Consider the following 16,403-nt stretch of genomic DNA (forward strand, 5'->3'; position numbering starts at 1 on the left):
TCTTGCCGCCTTATCAAGCGAACACACTACTCCCCCATCCGATTCTCCATCTCTCCGTCCCTTTCTCCTACTACTTCTTTTTGGCACTCAGCAGAAATCAAGATGGATGTCTCCTCACCAGCGATGTGGAGATAGGGAGCGCGCGGGGCCCGAGATGTGGCCTGATAGGACCCGCATTGGGCCTCCAGTTAGATTGGCTCCGCTGTCACCAAGGGCTGCCAACTGCTGAGAAAAGTTGGGAATAGAAAGTGCCTGGGTTAGAGAGTTCTGTCATGGGTGCCTTCAGATGGGGAACTCTCAAGCTGAGGAGGGTAGCTGAGTAGTTTGTCCACACTTGGGAACAAGACCACACATACGTGAAATTACTCAAGCATCTTTTCAAATGGGTGTTTGCTCTTCCATATGGGGTCATAACATGGCAGTGTCCCTTAGTCGCAAGGTAGAATAACCATTGGGATGAATAACCGGCTGTGGGAATAAACAGATTTGCCAAATGCAGTGGCAGCACAGAACATTTCAATGAACCCTGCAGGTTGCATCAATAATTAAAGTCCACAGCCAATTGGATCAGCCACAATCATACGAGTCTCATGTACTAGAGTGCTATCAGAAATTCCCATCTTCACCGTACAGGCTTATGTTCTTCTCAACAATCACAGCAGTGACAAGGCCTTGCAAATGTCGCACCAGAGGGGAGGACACGGGCACACCGCCGAGCACAAAGAGGCTCTCTCTCTTTGAGATTGTGTGACGCCCTTTGTTGCGTACCATTTGCCAATCTGCCATTTATGCCAGAGAATATATTTTGGACTCGGCCTATTGTGCACTTCACTGTTCATTGTCAGGCAACAGAGGGAGAGCGGGAGTTAGTCAATGATTTGGTCTCAGTGAGAGATTCGGATGAGGCATCCTACCCATGAACCAGTAACTAAGCTATGTGTTTGTTTTGCTTCTTGTGCACCTGACATAATAATAAAGATTATTAGAAGTAAAGCTTCAGGTTTTCATACATGTTTTCAGCATCTTGAGTTCAAATATGTTCATTTGTTGGGATTACATGGATGCTGCTAATTTCTTCAAATCCTGAACACAAACAGTTATCAATAGATTCATCTTTAGGACCGATACAGAAGGCTGCTTACTATTTGATAATTGTCCTGCGAATTAGCATCGAAAAAAAACCCATCGGATTGACTCTTGAGTTTGTCGTCATCGGTGGTTCAACGATTTCTCTCGTGACATTTTTCAAGTTCCAGGTTCATTTCCCAGCCGGCACAGCAACATTTTTCAACCTCAGTCTCATGTCAAAGAAGAAGAATAGGTCGTGTGGCAGCACTGCACTGACTGACTCATGACGGCTCAGTGTCACTACAGCCCTGAGCGTCCTTGGCCAGACCGCCCCCCCCCCCATCCCACTCGTATGAATCCCTAGAGGGAGGGACAGTTTATCTCTCTAACAGTTAGCAGCTGGTGTCTTCCCCAAAGAGCCCGATAGCCCCTAGCTAACGTGGCCACTTCAGATTCTAGTCATTTAGCAAACAAGTCAATCATGTGTGAGGCAACTGGCACTGACTTGCCAACGTCCCCAGTGATCCCAGATATAGAGATGGGGGGGGGCAAAGCAGAGTCATGGCCTGCTGGGTCATGAAAATCAGGTCAAATTGGTCATCAGCAGATTATCTGGGTCTGGCAGTCGACTCTAATGCTGCTGAATTACTGTTGAAATTGTTTGTAATGACAAAGATAAGAGCCCCCCCCCCCCCCCCAGTGTCAGCTGGAGTCCAACTGGTTCCACTGATTTCCAGCCCCTCTCATAAGCCAGATGAGGTCCGCGGATCTCAAACGCCAGGTCCAGAATTATGATTTGAGCGTAGATGCAAATATCCCAGCGATGAAACGGCGAGTAAATGAGAAAAATAAACACTCAGATATTCAGGATGCGAAATCACAAAAGAGTTTGTGGACGACCTGAAAATGTAAAATGTTGTTAAGGCAAATGAAAAGCGTTCTCTCCCCGCACTGCACAGGTTGCACTTCTTGTCACAATGGCTTTGAAGATGTTAAAAAACGGCTTTTGTTGCTCCCTCCGACCTGCATGCAGGAAATCCAATTTTAGTGGTAAACATCACAGTGAATAATTGTATTATCCCAGGTTCTGTCAGGCAGACACAAAGATACGTATCCTAGTCTGACAAATGCGCCTCAGATGTAGTGCTGTAAACCAAATTTCTGACACTCATGTGTTATGACAGTGTAAGTGTGATGGCGGAAAAAAAACGTTAATGGCTTTAACTCACTTGCCGTCTTTTGTTGTGGGCTAAAGGAAACAGAACTGTGAGCACACAAATTTCCCTTTCTATTGGATTCAATTAGCTTGGCAGATGGGAAGTGTTATGGCTTTGTAGTGCTCTGCTTTTATCATGTGTACCAGAGCCCAGTGCTTTTCAGATGTTCTCATTTGTTTTGTAGCTTTTTAATTTTTTGATGTCTGGCAGTGAGAGTGTAACCTGAAAATAGAAGTTGGACATGCACAACATGTTTTCATTGGCGGAAGAGGAAGTGCGTTCGCCTCAGTCAATCACCTGTAACGACTGCTTTTTATCGACTAAATAAACACGGTTGATAAAAAGCCTGCATTGGAATATCAGACATAAACACTAAAGAGTGAAAAACAGCCTTTTTGCATTTCCTTTCCGAGCAGGGAAATAAACGTCCACTCAGCTCACTCGTACTGTAGATAAAGAAAGTTTATCATCAGTAAGTGAGGGAATGCGATAACAGCTTTGTTTTGATTTAATAGCGGAAATGGCATCTCAATCCGGTTGGGTCACGTATATATATTTTTAGCTCAACGAGTGCAGTCAAGGGGCAGCTGGACCAACAATTGCTATAAATTCACTGACAGTCTAAGAACCACCTCCTTTAATCGGAAGATGTGACTTAATTTAGATTATTACAGGGTCAGGGCATGTGAAAGAGTGGAAAGTTATGGAGCATCGGACTGTTTTCTAAAAGGTGAATTTCTATTGGATTTACATTCACGATCATGTGTCAAACGGTGTAAGTGCTATGTAAACAAAAAGACGAGCCGGAGACATCCAGGCTAACAAGGTAACCCTTGGATTCAAGGTTACAGTCTGCTGCGGCTCCCCGAAATGCAAACACAGGCATATGCACACCCACACATCCGTATCGTCACACACACACAAACTCTCAGACACATGCACAAATATGTGTCTCTCCCTGTAGTGCCCTCCTTGGCAAAATCTCAGTGCCAGTCTCTTAATGAAATGCTCAATTAGGGTCTTTAAATAGGTAATTATGCAGTGCCTAATCCCCCAGCTCCCGGGCCCTATCTCATTTAGATGACACTTGGGCAGGCAAAGTGGGAGGGGCCGGCACCGGGGCCTTGGTTTTCTGTCATCAAAGCCCCTCCGCGGTGGCACAGGCGGCCCTGTTAATGATAAGGCACATCCAGGCAGTCAGTCAACAGCGGTTCCCAGTGAGGGCCACTGACAGCATGGGAGATGGCAATGTCAAGCTTGACAGTGTCTTAATCATGTTTGTGAGTGTTCGGGGGTGGAGTGTGCGTCGGGTCGGGGGAGCTTGAATAAAGGTTCTCTAACAGGGTGTTGGATGTAGAGCGGGGAGCAGCTGAGGCTGTTTTGCACGATGAAGGTTTTGTGTGCGTTTTTATCCCCGACGATTACCGAGTTACTTCTTCTACACAACACGAGGACGGAGGGAGAGAAAATCACTTCCAAATGTCAAACTGTGCGTTTTGCTCGATGCCAGACGTTGACGGGAACCGTTCTGATTTCCTGTCCTGACATTTGTTTGAAGGTGGCATTTGATTTGAATTTCAATCTCCAAACTGTGGCAGGGGGAGAGAAAGGACCCCCGCTCATTCATTTCCACCGGCATAATAAAACGTCTTGTTCGCGTGCTACGATATAGCACCACTGACGGGGGGGGGGGGGGGGGGGGGGGGGGGGGGACTGCTCTTGTTTGGTTGCTAACGCGGCAATGGAGAGCATTTGTCTTGGTGAAACGACAAAGGGGGGAATTGTTGCTTTTTGCCTGAGGGTGACCCATTGCTTTCCCTCGCCTAAATTGCACAAGCAGCCTCTCGCCGCCTTTCATGAGAACAATAGCTTAGCTCGGATAAAACACCTTTCAAGGGCGTCCAATAACAAAAAAAAGTTAAGCTTTTAAAATCTATTAATCAGTGGCACCCACTTCAAAGTGCTCAGCGGGCTTCAGTAAGGCTACTTGAACCAGTGAAATATTGAGACAGCTTTCTCAAAATGCGGTTCATCCCGTGTCCGCCGACAGGCTTTATCGGGATGGAGATGGAAAAGCAGAAACAACACAACTGCACCTTTATCTGTGTACTCAGCAAAGACAGCTCGTATCTGCGATAATGTTTTTTGTCCCATTTGGCGCTTAATGCTAAAGGCTTTGATGAGATGCTGGTTCTAATGTTCTGTCAGTTGTTGACTCAGGCAGTTTTTTAGTTTTTAACAAATCTGAGTCATGATGAAAGCATCAGTGGCAACGATGCAATGAAAAACAAGAGCGGCCATGGACACTGTTTCTGATCAACTTAGTTTCTGCAAACGCTCGGTCCACAACGAGCAGGGATGGTTTGATTCATTGTCTGTTGATAAAAGTGATATGATGATTCCAAAAACTTTAAAAAAATCTATTGACACTAATGTGTCATGAGGAGAGCTCTTATAAACACATCCTCAGATCACCTTGGGTAAAATATAGCATAGTGCGTGCTAGGCTAATTGAAGGGAAATTCTCCCGCCGATGCCCTTAGTGCACGACAGCAGCCATAATATGGCATTACGTTTTAGCTTAGGGTATATCGAGGCAAATTAGCATTTAGATAATGGGAGACACTTGGCATTTTTAATTATTTTGCTGCCCTACGAGTGTGGCGTGTATGCCCAGAGCGCCTCCTTACATCCGTCATGTGCCTCTAAGTACTGCATTTACACACCGAGCCGCTTGGCTTGTGAACAAAAGCCACGCAAATGTCACCAGCGCACAATGCACCTTGTTGTGCAATTGTTTCCAAAAGATAAGGAGGCGTATTGTTATTGACTTATGCCATATGTATTAGGGGGCAGCCCGAGTCCCGGCACTGTATTATTCAGTTATTTTCAACATAAGTCCGTGTGGCCATGTCGGCGGAATGCTGTTGTGTCTGTTTGAAGGCTCCGTGCCTTCCATAAAACGACATGGGCTCCGGCTGGGAACCGGCTCTCTCTCTCTCTAATTTTTCTGTGCCTCGCGGAAGTGAGATTATTCCTCCTCCCACGGACCGCTGCAGCGCTGGGGGTAGATGTCAAAGTGCCAGGAGCATGTGGTGCAAGGGGGGGGTATGTTGCGTGCCTGTGCTCTGCCCGTGTCTATTTGTGCACACCAGCTCCCGAGTTTACATTTGTGAGTATGCATGTGTAGGAGTTGTTTGTTTTAGGGCTGCTGGTATTTGATTAGACGCAGACCTGATACCGACTTCCGAGGGACGAGCAGAGTTTACATGTTCTTTTATTTATTTATTTATTTTTCCCCCACTTGCTGTCATCTTCCCGTTTCCTCCCCTTCAGGGAAACGATACCTCTCGACTGCCCGAGTGTCCCTCGCAACTTTCATCTCTCGTTCTGCGGTGCCTGCCTCTTCTCTCTCTCTCTCTCTCTCTCCCCCTCATTCCTCTCTTCAGCCCCTCTCACGGTGCCTGTGCTGGGCGTACAAGCACAGACGGAGCGTGAGAAAAGCTGGCAGTGAGACACATTCCCTTGCTTCCCCTCCCTCCGCCTCCACCTCTCCTGCTCTCTACCAAACAGTGCGCTCCTCTCTCCCCCCTCCCTCCCCCTCCGCAGTACTTTCCCCCCGTCCTCCTCTCTTTTCTCTCACCACCTCGCTCCCTCTCTGCCTCGTTGCTCCCCTTATCCATTATATTTCCGCCCCTCTGCTCCGCCCCCCCTCTCTCGCTCCCTCTTCCCTTTTTCTGGTTCATAATATGTAACATGATTTAGCCCTCCCCTGTTCATGCGGCGTAAATTTAATCCCAGCCATTCCAGGTTGGCTGCTGCTGCTGCTGCTGCGTCTACCATTTTTCTCCCCCCCCCCGATCCTGCCACACTCTCTGCACCCGACACAATAGACTCCTCAAGATTCAGCCTGTTCGTATGATAACAAGTTCCTTTCTTCCCCCCCGACACTAAATGCTGATGTGCAAGGTCAAGCACGACCCAAGTGGCACATGCTTGTACTATAATCAGCCCCCCCCAGCACGGTGACGAGCAAACATATAGCCCGACAGAAGGCCCTTCCCAATAAGCGAGCTATCATTTGAATAGTTTACAAACGCTTAACCAGAAGGCTGAGTGTACTCTCTTGCGGTTTTACCCGGTGCCCATTGAAAAGCCATTAGTCGTGTCGATTAGGGTCCAATAGGAAACGTGTGTACCAGTGTCATCAAGGTCAGGGGAGGTGATTCCAACATGCAGACAAAGATGAAAAGTGTTGCTTCAGTGTTTCTTTTTTTTCTCCCCAGAGTCCCTACACTCCGTAACCTTGCGTGCGTGTGCGTAGTGTGTACGTGAGTGTGTGTCTGTGTGTGTGCTTGTTTTGCGAGCACCTGTGTCTGTGTGCGCTGTGTGTTGGTATGCGTTCAGGGAGCAGCACAACAGGGCACTGGGATAATCAGTCACTAGACTGCAGGTCAGGGTCTTGCACTGTGGGGACCATCCATCTGAACCCAACAGCTGCTGGGAAACGTGGCGGGGGGGCGGGGGACGAGATGAGAAAGAAAAAGATGGGCGAGGGGAGAGGAAGAAAGATAGAGCGCAAGAGAGAGAGAGAGTGAGGTGAGGTACACCAGGTAGAGGGAAAAGTCAAGGAGAGGCTGTTGAAAACAAGAAAAAAAAGAAGAGCACACGCTGGATGAGTGAGAGGAGGAGGAGGAGGAGGATTTGCGAGCCGGTGCTTCGTGGTCATTTCAGTCGCTGGAGTGTGCGCACAAGGTCAGATCGGGTGGGCTGCATCCTCATGAGGACACAACCTTGCTCTTTGCACTCGAACAAGGTAACCGTTCTCAAATTGAAGCACATCCCCCTTGACCCGCGTTTCCCAATACAAAGTTGTTTACTCAAGTTTGTGCTCTTTAAAGAAGTGCTATTTGCCGAGGCTAGTATTACGACAACTATATTATTCCACTCGCCAATGAATAAATGTTATTCCGGTTCTATTTGCGGAGTGACATTTCAAAGTCCAGTACAATTTGCCAACAAAATACAAGAGAGGCGATGAAATCTCCCGATGTTAATTTGCACACAATTGAGATGGACCTGTTATAGTTTCCGTGTCCTAAAGCCGCAGCAGGTGCTTTAAAATCAATTATTAAAGTGACAAATGTCACCAGAACCAATTAGTTCCCTGCTGTGTGTTGCATGTTGGGTGATTCATTCAGAAAACAAGATATAACCCCCCCCCCCAAAAAAAAATATAACAAACATCAGCTGTTGCACCGGCAGCAGCGTTTGCTTGTCGGAAATTAGTCGGGCTTGCCGGCACGACCATAAACCCTGACTTCTCCTCGGAGCAGAAAGTCAGGCAGCACCACCCAAAGGATAGTTTACGACCGTGGGAGGCTTGTTTTGAGGGAGGTCAGGGGGTGGCTAGGAGGGAGAGGGGAGGGGGGGGGAAGAGTAAATAAATAAGTATAGCAAATAAACTCCTCTGATGTGCGGTTGTCAGGGTCTTTCATGTGGAGGCTGCACTCGGGGGCATAGCTTAGCTTAGCTTTGAGGGATGGTGTTACACATGCCGGCTGATCGGGAGCGATGTGTGAGAAACGGCCTTGTCACTCGGTCTTAAATCAGACCATCGCGGGGCAGGAAGAAGAAAGTAGCCGCGGAGGGAGGGGAGAAAAACAGGGGGAAAACAGACGAGGGAAAAACACAAGGGAAGGGTGGTTAGGAAAAGAAAAGAAGTAAAGAATCGTGCATAAGAATGTGGCTTGATGAAGCGAGGGGAGACTTTACACTGTGGCGGCGGAGGGCGAGCAACGGGAACGAGATAAAAGACGTCTGCAGCTAGCATGTAAAACACGTTGTGACTTAACCCAACCCTAACCTCGCTTGATGGGGAAGCAGGGATTTAAAAAGGAAGTGGGCGGGCGGCGATGTATGTGTATGTGCTCGGTGCCTTTGATGAGCTTATTTTTATAAAGCTGGTCATATGATGTGTTTGAAGAAACCCCTGGGGCGCCACAAGTGGGTGCATGTCACACGCAGCCATGTTTCACAATCTTCAATTCGGTAGAATGAGGAGAAACAGGGCACAGCAACCCGGGTTCTTTAATTTCCCCTTTGACCTTGACTTTAATACAACTGGGGTGTATTTGCCCTGCAGTGCTTTAGTGTATTATTTAAGTGATATTTGGTCCTAGAGCATCAGGAGCTTATTCCCGTCCCTGTTTCAGAACGACAGATCGATGCCACGACAAAAGCTGAACAGGTTCTGGGAGTGAGGTAAAAAAAGAGGGCAGGTCAACAACAGCTGCAGGTCGGCGGAAAGAAGAAATGTGTTTTTTAATAAATATTTTATTCTTTCACTCCTAATTTAAAGTATCTAGAATCTAAAGTAAGTAAAAACATCTCAACATATTTCCAAAAGACCAATTAGGTCTTAACGAGTATGCTAAATAATATAATTTACCCGAGTTGGCATTCATCTGAATACATTAATCGCAACTAGGTATTTCTTTCTTTTCTAGTCATTATCAAATAACTATATTTATAGTAAATGTACATTTCACATTGTAGTATTTTCCATTAAATCCCTGATTAGTCATACAATACTGTTAAAGATGCATTTAAAACATCAACCAGTGTTTCAACTATATTGTATGAAAAGAAAATGTTCGGCCGACATTGAGGAATCAGTGCTTTACTATATTTCTACTAATGGTTCATCTAAATTTACAAGGTCAGATAACTCTTCCCTCATGCTACATTGATATTCATATACAAACGTCAACTGTAGCCCCCTTAGCAGGGGTGTTATGTTGAAGAACACATTAATAACCTATTATCAACAGCTAATGGAAGGTAGTGGAATCTGAAATCGGCTCCTTCCACCTCGTGTCCTCTCGCTGACACAAAAGAGAGCGAGGCTTCGGCATCGAGGCAAAATCAGAAAGAGGGATCAGAGAGATCCTCGCAGCGCTAACACAGCAGCCGACCCTGCATGCTCACGGCTGGAACCCCGCATATAGCTGTAGTTTGGAAGTGTGCATGTTAAGCAATTGTTCTTATTGGCTCTGCCCTGGCTGGGCACGACACTCTGCAACTTTGTTGTCCAACGCGGCGCTGATCACATCCTCGCTTGCGTTGCCGTGCTTTGTCATCGCATGTGTCGGGCTAATTACAGAGGGACTGGCCTTAATAGATTTAGTGGCATTTCTGTGGCTGCTTTGGTCTGTTGGGACAAACATGCCGTAACTCCACTGTTTCCTTGAAGTCCAATTCAGTGTGTGCATGAGTCTGAAATGAAAAACACCCCTTTCTGAAAAGATTCCCTGGAGCCGGCCGCAGTGAAATTAGTCAACTTGCACGAAGGCTGAGCATAATGTGGCGCAACCGCTCGCGCTCAAGCCCCATGTTGAATTTGTTAAAAATGGCACAATCGGTAGCGCTCTCATGTCAGCGTTTGTTTCCCACTGGTTCGTACTGGCCTTTCCCGAAATATGACGGCGTGCAAGGGGAATATGGGAAGACAGAACTGGTGTGAAGCTGACGTAGGGAAACTGCTCTTCTGGAGAGCTCCTGCACGCTTTCTCTCCCATAACAAGTTTACCTCATGCGCTACGGCTGGAATATAAGATAAATATGAATGATTCTTTTGTTTTTCCCTCGCCTTGATATGATTTCTCCTCCAAATAGAGCGGAATACAAAGCACACGCACGCTCAAATGAGAGTGGAGACCAGCCATTATGGAGAATATAAACACCCCCACCCTCCTCCCTCCTTCTCTTTCACATATCTGATAAGGATCATGGGGAAAGAGAGCGAGTAGACAGCTCAACGGCCCCTTTCTTTTCCTTGCCACACACTCCCTCCTTTTCTAATTAACATTGTGCATGTTGTCAGGCTTTGTTTAATAATGCACGATTGCTATCAGCGGCGAAATCCTTTGAATGAAGCACCAGTGAATGGGAACACAATAATACCAACCGGGGGCTCAGGAAGAAAGGCGAGATTGTTTTTTTTCTTGCCATTGTAATGAACGTTCGATGGGAGGCATCGGTGCCACCGCACGCGTGGAGAGAGTAAAGACGCAGGGCGGCCATGTCGAGGATGAAACGTGGCAAAGGTGCCGCAGCCTTTGAGGGGAGTCTTTTCACTCGGACTAATGGGAATGGAAAAGGATCATTTAAACCCCCGTGCACATGCAGCACATGCAATTACACACGCGGTCACATGCACAAGCTCTCAGACAAAAAAAGCCGCACTATTTAGGCTAAACCCATTGTGGGAAAACAATGCACCAGGGAATCTGCAGCGTTTTCTGCCAGGTCTCTCGGCACATTAGAACGTAATCTGCAGGGCCAATTTATTTCTGAAATGAACACCACAAATCAACAATAAATCCAACTATTCTTTGGACTTTATGGGGTGGTGGGGGGGGATTTACCTGTGCCTCCATTAGCTTCTCCTTGTGTTTATTCCCAGGGCACAGCCTCCTGGTGGCCTGCCTCCACTGCTGGTTACACAACATGCAGATGGTTTTGTTTGCCTCCATCAGCTCGCGTGTGTGTCCACGTTGGCCGTGGACAGAGAATGAGGGGGAGGGAGGGAAGGGGGGGGGGGGGCTGCCGAGAAACGCTCCCTGTGCGCCGCCTAATGTCACGTCATTATGGAAATTCACACTTCATTGATTAACTCAAAGGTTGTCACTTAGATTCGGGGGGGGGGGTCGTCAGCCGTACCTGCAGATCCCAGCTCTTGGGCTTCCTCAGTCCAGTTGATTCAAATCCAGAGTCGCTCAGATGTAGGTATATGTACGGGGGGGGGGTCTGCGTTTGTATCTGAGGTGGCGTGAGCGGGGGGGAAGAGATTTCCTCAAATTGATTCCCTTCGCCATGCGTCCCCCCCCCCCTGCCGCTGCCACGCTCACTGCTCCCCCTGCGGCTGCTCGGAGACAGGTAGTCGTGTCTATCTCCCCCCCCAACACAAATCGGGTGTGACAGGTGTGCTATCTTCCCGTCTCTCCTGCCATTTACAGCCCACAGAAATCAAAAGAAGGAGCGCCAGGAGCAAGAAAGAGGATGATTGGTCGGAGGGAAATGAGGTAGTTTGTCTCCATCGGGCCTGCTGATTGGGCTTAGGGGGGCTTGTTTTTCCCTTTTTAGTTTTTTTACTTTTATTGGGAGACGGTCTAATCTGCAGATAAACAGCCCAACAACATTATTTTTAGCAAAAGCATTCACATGCACATTGGCTGACTCCTAAAAAAGCAGTTACCAAAGCTGCAGAATTCCCAAACTTCAAGAGATCTGTGTTTGATCTCCGAAATGTCATGGGACGCAAACCATGACCCGCTCTGCCTCCTCGACCACCCCCCACCCCCCCGGAGCTGAGGCAACAGCGTCCTGCAGGACAATGCAGGCAAACACACAAGCACACTAACCAGCAGTACAGTATGTCTTCAAGGCTCACACACACTAGGATTAGCCGGGAGCCGCGTTACGCGCCGAAGACTACCGCAGAGCATCCATCACTAAGGATCAAGCCTGGGCTTAAGCAAATGGATGACAAGGGATAGAGCCGGTCGGCGGCTAATACTAGCTCACTGCATCACATTGATTTGTACAGCCGTGTCGTGGCCGTGTTGGTAAAAGGCTGAAAACATGAATGGCTGTGTTTGAACACTGGGTTTGTTTGTTGATGGAGCATCGCTGGATAAAAGACCAAATGTGTGTGTGTGTGTGTGTGTGTGTGTGTGTGTGTGTGTGTGTGTGTGTGTGTGTGTGTGTCACATCACTGTGTATGTTCACCTTCAGCTAATCAAGCAGCTACTGAGGATTAAATGTGGCATCAAAGATTGAATATGTGCTGCATTGATGTTGTTAACGTGTTGCCTATATCCTACCATTTATATCTTGTATTTTGCTTTAAAGAAAAAGACACAAGAAATTATCAGCGGTCCCTTAAGTTGTCAAATTTACTTTAACTCCCTAATAGAGGAAGTATGAAATAGCGATCCATATTCATGAATATTTCCTCTCTGTTCTGACATGTAACATGTGATGAGCCGCTTCTCATGTGAAACACATATCCACACTGATCTGAGGAGGATGTCCGACGTCTTAACAATGTCTTTTTGTGCAACGCTGTTTAATTGCTGCTCGCGACCAAAGCAGTGGAGACAAAAATCGTATTACTTCACCCTTTCATCAGTGTGGTTTCGGTCTCTCTCTCTCTCCCTCGCTCACTATCTCTCTCCCTCTCATGCACAAATGCACCCACATTGTGTGAAGTGACTATTCCATTTAGAGAACTGTCAGAACATACCCCGTGAGCACATCAGCCTCTTCCTATCCTCTGTCAGCTCGAGCCGAGGCTGTGTGGGGGTATGTCAAAAATGTGCAGGGATAGATAAAACCCGTGGAGCCAAACAGCTTTGTTTCATTCACTCGCTTACTTTTTTTTCTCTCTCTCTTCCTCCCTCCTCCTTCCCTTCTCCCTCTCCCTCCTTGCCTTTGCATAGGCTGTGAATACCCTGCATCTGAGAAATCAGACCAGACTGACTCACAGGGCTCTGTGAGCCAGTGCCACCGAGGCTGCCAAAGCATGCTGGTGCCAAGCTGTCCCACCATGCACAGAGCCAGACCCACGCTGCTGCTGCCGCTGCTGCTTGTCCTGGGTCTGCTCCTCCACCTCGCCGACGCTCAAAGTAAGTGGACCGTTGGCTTTCACGTGGGGGGCCTCATGTGTTGTGTCCTGCTTGGATGGGATGGGGATGGGATGGAATTGTGTTGTGTTGCTTTTTGATTGATCATCGGATGCAAAAACTTCAAGTCGCACATGCAACAAATACAGTAAAGTTGTTCATGAAACACACAAAAACACACACACACTGGTACGTACTGTTGTATGACTCCTGGCCTGTGGGGGGCACATTACCACCAATCATGCAGAATTTTGATCTCTTACCAAATTCTTATAATATGTTTATTTAACTATAACAACTTCAAATATAGATTTTAAATGTTATACCATTATTTCCCTGAATAGATGCTTTTTGAGGAATTAAAATTACGGGAGGAAAAACCCAATCTGCATTAATAAATGTATGAAAAGATATAAATCAATTTCCCCCCTCTACTCAAAAATCATAATAAAATTTGAATTTGTTTGAGCAGAATTTGTCCCAAAAGTATATATGATCATGTATTTATCCTCCAGAGGGGATGTGGAACCTGACAGGGTGTGTCTACTTTAATACCGAAACCGAACCCTGAACATTACATAATGTCAAAACATAAATAACTTGTTAATTCACAAATATTGTGTCCAAATATTAGAAAAGTATTAGGTTATATTCAACAATATTAAACCCAGTGAGTAAAACTATATTATAATCCCTCAAAAGAGAGTCCAGCCACAGATTGTTTGTCCTATCGTCACAAAACTAGGTTGATTTCTAAGAATTGATGTTGGTCCATCTTACATTAGAGATGAATGAATGAGTATCCAGTCATTCATAGTGGGAACAATGTCTCTGAATGGATGTTTTGTAAATTTGCTGTCAGTGTCACAAACTGAACTGAAAACCATAGCTGACGCTTTATTTTGAAGGATTTTTATGTAAAATCCAGGATCAAAATCTAGCAAGGCTATTGGGAAGCTGGATCTTATGACATTTTGTGCTTCTCCCTCCCACTCACACACACACTTACACACACCAATATTCTGCCATCATCCATCTCTTCATCTCACCTAGAAACATCTCAATCTGTTCAAGTCTCTATTTTCCGGCTCCTTCTTTCGCCCCCAAAAAACTGCCCCGTGAACCAGAAATGCTCGGGGGCCTCAGCCAAGAATCTCCTGATGAGAAGTCATTGGAATTGAGTTACTTGACACCAGACACCTGCCCGTTGATGTGTGACAACAGTTTTCAAACCTCATTGAGCTCACGGTCCTGCACCACAGCTTCACCCACCGGTTTTTCCCGCCCTCTTCTCTCTCTCTTTTTTCTACACTAAGATCCATGAATCATTAGCCTCCGGAGTCACAGAGGGAGGAATAAAAAGTTTTATTGCTCCCTCCGCGCCGACTGAAGCCCCTCAGTTCAGCTGAGTATCTCTGAATGAAGGGGATCGTTCACCCAAGGTCACACACAGCGGAGCCCGCGCAGAGTGAAATTGATGGGCGAGATTTTCAACTTTGTGCTTGAGAGATGTTCCCCGCAATCTGTTCCAATGTGCTTTCGTTTGTCTTCCCAGGCTCCTGCCACATATGTCTCACAGCAGGGGGGGAGCGGCAAATGGAGAAATGTACTCTTGGGTTTTATGTGCGGCTTCAGAATTTATTGACACAATTCAATTACGGGATCTTTCCAAAAAAACGGCATTAACGGCCGATAACCGTTAGCATCGAGGGGGGGGGGGGGGGGGGCTCTTTAGTAGCTATTCTCTCAGAGACGCTCGCCCTCCATGGCCTAGAGTGAATTTACATAACAGAATTCAACCAGTGAAAGACAAACACAATTCCCCAAATCTTCCTGGAGACAACTGTCTTAGCAAAACGTCCACTCTCACGTGTCCAGACATTCCACAGTCGCATTTGAGGCACAAGTGTAACAGAGACCTGCGCGAGTGCAGTCAGCAGCCCCCCCCACAAATCTTGACGCCTCTGTGCTCACCATCCCCCCCACTAAGCCCCCCATTAACTTCCTCCCTGTAGCCGTGTGCCTGTTAGCAGCTGCTGACGACCCCCGTACCCTACTTGGACAGCTGTGCCGGGTCATCATTTCAAAGCCAAAACAAACTTATCGTGAGGTAGCCACAGTGGCTGTGTGTTAATGATTGGGGGGGGGGGGGGGGGGGGGTTCGGGAGCCAGAGAGCTCATGGGGATGAGGCGCGTGTGTCTCAGTCTGTGACTGGGGTTTGACAGCAAGTGGCTGTTCAGGGCCGGAACCACTTTGGGGCCTTACACATGGGCCCTGGGATTTATCTACGCCCCGTTCTCTCCTTGATCGCCCACATGCACGTGTTGTTCCTCCCCCTCCCCGACTCCCTTCTATTGTTTTACCCGCTAATTGCCAATTTTCCCCTCGTTTCTTATTCGGGGCTTTTATTCTTTCCGCCTGCGTTTGTGTCCTCTCCCCAGCTTCTCCCCCCCTCGCTGTTGGGAAGCAGTGCAACACCCCCATCCAGCAACTCAGAAGGTCTTTAATTTCCTCTAGTGTGCTGCTGCATATTCATCAGCAGCCCAGACACTCTGGGGTTCTCTCCCCATCTGTAAATTTGCACTCCGGACCAAAAAGACCTCGGTTTAGTCGGCTCCAGACTAACCCCTCGGCACAAAAAAAAAACACATTTCCGAAAGAGAGAGCTGCCCTCTGTTGATGCTCTGGATCCATTTGGGTGTGAGCAGGCCTCCGGCTGTGGACATGGTGGAGGATATGAGACATGCGAGAGCAGAAAATGGCTGAGTCGGCCTGTTCAACAGATGGCACGATCCTCAGAGCCAGTCCTGCTCGCTACCCCATACAGTGGACACTATGGCTCCCTCTCTCAAGGAAAGTGCCAATCAGGCCCCAGAATAAACCCAGATTTATGTTGATTCGTCAACTGGGCTGTGACCACGTGAGACCTGCGTGTCGCTTGGAGAGGCATAATGGACTCAAAAGGCCTTATAAAGGATTGTGTAGCTATGTTTCTGTTTTTGGTCCGTTGGTGTGTTTTCAATCTGTCATTGTTTTGTGTTTGGCTCTCTCGCTCTATAGCTCTCTCTCTCTCTTTCTCTCTCATTTTCTCCTTCACCCTGTCCCCCTCACTCTTCAAATGCAGCCCATTTAATTTGTGTGGCAAATTGGGCTTGGCAATCGTTTGAAAGAGGGGCATAATTGTCCCCGGTGAGCCAAGGGGACAGAGGCGCGGGAGAGGAAGAGCAGGGAGGCGACAAACAATTCCTCTGTGTCTTTTGCTAAACAGTAATGCAGAAAGGGAACAAAATGAAGAGGAGAGCAGGAAGCATTTAACATTTCCACCTGGGCAGGGATAAATCTGGCTAGCGAGACCAAATAACTCAGCTGATAGACTGTTCCGTGGAGCAAAAACAAACCTGGTGTTAGAAATAAAAAAAGAAAAGAAAA

The 16,403-nt window shown here is 47.2% G+C and overlaps 1 protein-coding gene across 1 annotated transcript in view; it reads left to right on the top strand.

The window, feature by feature from the left end:
* LOC128429891 (receptor-type tyrosine-protein phosphatase delta) overlaps positions 1-16,403 on the top strand; it is a 335,913-nt gene that overhangs the window by 235,094 nt on the left and 84,416 nt on the right. Inside the window, exon 10 of the mRNA XM_053415754.1 lies at positions 12,791-12,976. Within this exon, the coding sequence (XP_053271729.1) occupies positions 12,874-12,976 (103 nt within the window). The 5' untranslated portion in view covers positions 12,791-12,873. The remainder of the gene's footprint in view (positions 1-12,790; positions 12,977-16,403) is intronic.

This window comes from Pleuronectes platessa, chromosome 23 (assembly GCF_947347685.1).
Source record: "Pleuronectes platessa chromosome 23, fPlePla1.1, whole genome shotgun sequence".
Taxonomy (NCBI): Eukaryota; Metazoa; Chordata; class Actinopteri; order Pleuronectiformes; family Pleuronectidae; genus Pleuronectes; species Pleuronectes platessa.